The 4,975-nt window shown below is 64.2% G+C and overlaps 2 protein-coding genes across 2 annotated transcripts in view; both read right to left on the reverse strand.

The window, feature by feature from the left end:
• Positions 1-170, reverse strand: part of LOC130585059 (transmembrane protease serine 9-like) — a 7,385-nt gene extending 7,215 nt beyond the window's left edge. Inside the window, exon 1 of the mRNA XM_057385385.1 lies at positions 101-170. Within this exon, the coding sequence (XP_057241368.1) occupies positions 101-170 (70 nt within the window). The remainder of the gene's footprint in view (positions 1-100) is intronic.
• Positions 171-286: 116 nt separating this feature from the next.
• Positions 287-4,975, reverse strand: part of LOC130585060 (forkhead-associated domain-containing protein 1-like) — a 25,457-nt gene continuing 20,768 nt past the window's right edge. The window contains exons 22-25 of the mRNA XM_057385386.1: positions 4,860-4,975; positions 1,694-1,841; positions 1,423-1,557; positions 287-1,286 (exon numbers count right to left, since the gene is read on the reverse strand). Coding sequence (XP_057241369.1) covers positions 1,152-1,286; positions 1,423-1,557; positions 1,694-1,841; positions 4,860-4,975 — 534 coding nt within the window. The 3' untranslated portion in view covers positions 287-1,151. The remainder of the gene's footprint in view (positions 1,287-1,422; positions 1,558-1,693; positions 1,842-4,859) is intronic.

Below are 4,975 nucleotides of genomic sequence, written 5' to 3' on the forward strand. Positions count from 1 at the left end.
CCCCCCATCAGCCCAAGGTCCCCTTATCTCACTCCTGACACGGCCAGGACCAGCTGGAACCCCATGGGTGCCGCAGGCTGGGACAGGGGGCAGATGTCACYRGCGCTGCCAATGTCCTTGGATAACYCCACATYCCCACMYCTGGATGTCACCACATYRCCACACCTCATCCYTGYTCARTGCCACCAGCTCTGGTGGCAACCACGTGCCCAGGGTCACACCCCACTGCCCACATTCCTTCCCCCACTCCAGCCGCCACCACAGACATGCCCATCCCACAGCTGCACCACAGCACCCAGCACTTAAGAAATATAATATTTATTTGGGATTAAATTAAAAAAAACATAACACACCCCCTATACTGCCACTTGGGGGACACCGTGGGACAGATGTGGGTCTTTACAGCCACCCACAAACACAAGAGCCTCAATGACCAATGGCAGCCGCTTGTGGCCACCACGTTCATCCTGCCAGGCCGAATACAACATGAAAAAACATAATACAGTCCCATGAGCCAGCAGCTGCCTTTCTGTACGTCTTTGACCAAAATACAGAGAGACCCAGCTCCTGGGGGGCTCCATGCCAGGGGGCTGGGCACTCACCCCCAGCATCACACACACACACACACACACACACACACACACACAGAGCCCCTTGACCAGCACTTGGCTTTGTGATGGCTTTTTGTCACTGGTGTCACACACGGCAATACCAACAGACACCGAGCCAGCATGGCCACCACAACACCCACCACGGCCACCTGGACAAGTCCCCATCCTGCAAACCACAACACACGACAGTCTGGGCACAGGYGTCCCAGGGACAGGCGCTCTGGACACGGCTCCCCCGGGACTCAGCAGCAGCAGCAGCCCCYGGTGCAGCTGCGGGCAGGGAACAGGGTGCTGTGCAGGGTGGGGGGCACGCTGGGGAGGTGGGGGGCAYGAACAACACCTACAGACACCACAGCAAGAGGGGAGGGGGAGCTGRGGCCGGCTGGGCTCTGCCAGCGAGGTGGGCGCTGCACTGAGCCCGTGCCAGGACCCTGCTGGCAGCCCGGGTGGCACAGCTCGGGCAGTGTGCCTGGCACAGCTGGCACGCGGCACAGGCGGCGTCACCGGCCGGGCACCGCTGACCAGTCCTGCCCGGCCCCRTCACTGCGTGAAGGTGGACTGCAGCTCCTTGAAGGCCGCCTTCCTCTGCTTYAGCTCCTCTGCCTGCTTCTTCTTCTCCTCCTGCTCTGCCTTGATCTCCTCCTCAAACCTGCTGGCTTCGTTGATGGCTTGTGCCTGTGGATGGAAATGTCCAGCTGTGAGCCCTGTCAAGCTCTCCTGCCCATTCCAACACTTCCACCTCCTGCCCGCCAATCACCCACCACCAAACCACCCCGCAGCAGGATCCCCTGTGCCCTGGCACCTGTCTCACCTTGGCCTCAAAGAAGTTCTTGGCGCCTTTCACTCCCTCTGTGGAGACATCGATCTCGGAGAGCCGGGCCAGGGCGTGCAGCCCACTGTCCTCCTGTAGCTCACCTGCCGCTGCCTTCCGGAAAATCAGCAGGAACTGCCGGGGGAGATGGCACCATTGGCTCCCTGGAGACCCCAGAGCCACCACAGGCACTGCCCACCTTCTCACCAGCAGGAACAGTGGCTGGGGACATCTCCCTCCCGGCACAGAGCCTCCTAGCTGGACCCCTCACCTCTCGAAAGCTGAGCTTGCTGTCCAGGTCTTCATCCACCTCCTTGATCATGTTCTTCAGTCCCAAGTGCGTCTGTGGAGCKCCCAGCTTCTCCATCATCAGCTTCAGCTCCATCAGGTCAATGAAGCCGTCTTTCCCTGCGTCGTACCTGCAGGATGGAGGCACGATCGTGACCCATCGCCACGGGGTGCAGGGCMCACAGCCCCCACGCTGACCCCTGACTGCAAAGCCCCGTGTGCCCTCACACTGGCCAGGAAGGGAGGAGGGATCAGCAAGGCCCCGGGCAGTGCCGGTGTCCGGCAGCTTTCCAGACCGCAGGGAAGCTGTGGCTGAACCGCTAACAGCCCCCTGGAGCATTTTCAAGGATCACGCCTGTTTCYGTGCCGCACTTGGCAGGAGCAGCTGCCGGGATGCTGCCAAACCTGCTGCCAGCTCCCTGTGCCAGCAGCCTGAGCACATGCTCCCCTTGGCTGCAGCACAGGCTAACAGGCCATGAGGCCAAGCCCACAGGGCACTGCTCCCYGTGTCACCACCTCCTCCTCACTGTGACACAGCCAGGTGACCCTCCCCACTGCCCCAAGCCTGTGGCATCCATGCTCCAGCCCTGGCCAGGCACCTGGGCTTGGCTGAGAGCCCCGGGCACAGCTCTGCTCACTGAGCTACCTAAGGACCCGTCAGGAATGCCCCACAGACTCCTGCTTGTGGCCATGCCACCGTCCCCTCCAGCCCCCACGCTGCCCTGTCCCCTGCCCGCTGCCTGCACTGTGCTGGCAGCACGCTGGCAGGGCACAGCRGGATCTCAGCGGGGAGCCAGCACAGAGCCACACTTTGTACAGCTCCACACGCTGAWGGTGGGCAGCTGCACACTGCACCCGTGGTGACAGGGCTTTCTGTTGTGCCTTGTCACTGCAGCAGCCACGCAGAGCCCCGGCTCCCCGTGCTGCAGGTCTGTGACTCATCTGTACTTTCCCTGCCGCTGTCTGCTCTGTCTGTGGCTCCAGCAGCACCTTCCTCATCTGCCAGGAACCCGAAATGGGGCTGGTCCTGCTCACCCCTGCTGCCATCACTCTCAGAGTGCCACTGTGGGCACAGACCCCACATGATTTCTTCCTCCAACAACCCTCTTGGAGCACAGGGTCATAGAATCATGGAATGGTTGGGGTTAGAAGAGACTTTAGAGACCTTTAAAGGCCATGGGCAGGGGCACTTTCCACTATCCCAGACTGCTCCAAGTCCTGTCCATCCTGGCCTCGGACACTGCCAGGGATCCAGGGGCAGCCACAGATTCTCTGGGCACCCTGTGCCAGGGCCTCCCCACCCTCACAGGAATGAACTTCTTCCCAGTATCCAAACTAACCCTTCCCTCTGTCCCTTGCAAGTCTTTCCCCCTTTTCCTGTCACTCCATGTCCTTGTCCAAAGTCCTCCATCCTTCATCCCACAGTTTCTCTACAAGTGGTGAGTTACCCAGCCTAGCTTTGCCACTCCATCCCATGCAAGCCACCTCCCCAGCTGCAGGGCAACTCCTTGCCCTCAATCCCCTCCCTCTATTTTTTTGGGATACCAGCATCCTTCCSCATCTCCCAAAGGGCACCATCTCCCCTGTGGAGAGCAAAACCCCTTCCACGCAGCACTTTCTCCTCTACAGCCGGATTGTCACATCCTGAGGACAGCAAGCAGCAGTGGCGACACTGTGGCAGTGCTCTGCTCCGCATCATCCTTCCCTCGGGAGAACCCCCGGCTCCCAARGCTCCCCAGCGCCTCGCAGCCCCGGCGCTGCTCCTTTCGCTGCAGMGACACGCCGCAGCTGCCAGAGCAAACACGTCTGCTCCGCACGCCGCTCCCTCGCCTGCGCGGCGCCGACACCCGCCCCGCCATCTGCGCCCRGAGCCGCGGCCACCCATCGCCTCCGGCCCCCGGAGCTGTCACCGTCCCCCCCGCGGTCCCCGAGCACCGTGTCCCCGCCGCGGGCTCCCTTCTGCGGCAGCGCACGGCTCGCAGCAGCCTGGCTCGCTGCCATGTGGGGGACAGTCCCCTGGGGAAGACACGGGGAACAGGGGGGTCCCTGCACCGCCAGAGCTCTGGCAGGGTGTGCCCGRACCCCACGCAGCCCCCCGACCTTGCGTTTCGGCGATCACCGCCTCCAGCTCCCCGCTTCCTCCATCCCCCGGCCGCGTCCGAGCGAGACCACCCGGGACGCGGATGCGGATCCTCCCCCCTCTGCCAGACGGGATGAGGGACATTGGCATGTCGCAGCCATGCCAGCATCACGACTCCACGCTTGCCGGAGTCCCGCTGCCTGCACGCCTCCCGCACAAAGCACGCAGCGCGCCGCGGGAGCCATGGGGATGCTCCGGGCTGTCCCGTTGGCCCCTGGCGACTCCCGCGCACACCAGCGTGGCCGCGGTTGRAGTCACCCCGATTTCTGGCTGGGTGTCACCCCCTGGAAATTTCCAGGGCTGGAGGCTCGCTGCCAGCTCCCCCCCTTCCCCGGGGCYGGGGGCCGAGCTCGTGCTCCGAGTCACGCTCGCCACGCGTGGTGGCACGCAGCGCGGGCAGGGATGCTGAGGACACAGCAGCCTGGCCTCTGCGGCCCCCGGGGGATGCAGGGGTGTGGGATCTCTCGGTGATGCGKCAGAGGGAATGTGGGGGTCCCCGGTCCCCTCTCTCAGCTCCCTTTCTCTGGCCTCAGCAGCAGGGTACTCATGGGGGACAGAAGGCTCGTTCTGCAGGAATTCAGGGGTGCGCAGGAACGTCTCCTGCAAGGAACCGCGGGAAGGTGTCCCCGGATCAGTTCTGTGAGGGGCTTTGGGAGGAGAGGGCTGTCCCTGGCATCCCTGAGAGGGGCAGGAGGGACATCCCTGCTGCAAGGAATCGGAGGTGCCCTGGCATCCCCGCTGCACCAAGCTGGGGTTGGGGGGAGTCTCCGACACGGAGACGGGGGATCCCTCCCGCAATAGGCTGGGAACGCACGGGGGTCCCTCTCGCAGGGACTAGGGGGGTCCCGCCCGCAGGCACGGGCGGGAGGCGCTGGAGCACCTGCCCTGCAGTAGCCGGGGTACCGGGGATGCAGGAACCGGGATGTCAGGGGTGCAGGATGGCCGGGGTCCCCCGCCCGCCCCGGCGCTGCCACCCGGGAACCCTCCTCTCCCTGTCCCCCACACTCACTGTCGGAAGAGCCGTTCCATGTCGCGGAGCTGCCGCCGGGAGAACTCGCGGAACTCCCCGGCGGGGCTGAAGACGCGGCGGCCACCGCCCCCGGGCGAGCCCTCGCCCACCGCCCG

The sequence above is a fragment of the Malurus melanocephalus genome, unplaced genomic scaffold (assembly GCF_030028575.1).
Source record: "Malurus melanocephalus ecotype Western Australia unplaced genomic scaffold, MMel_1.1 scaffold_822, whole genome shotgun sequence".
Lineage (NCBI taxonomy): Eukaryota > Metazoa > Chordata > Aves > Passeriformes > Maluridae > Malurus > Malurus melanocephalus.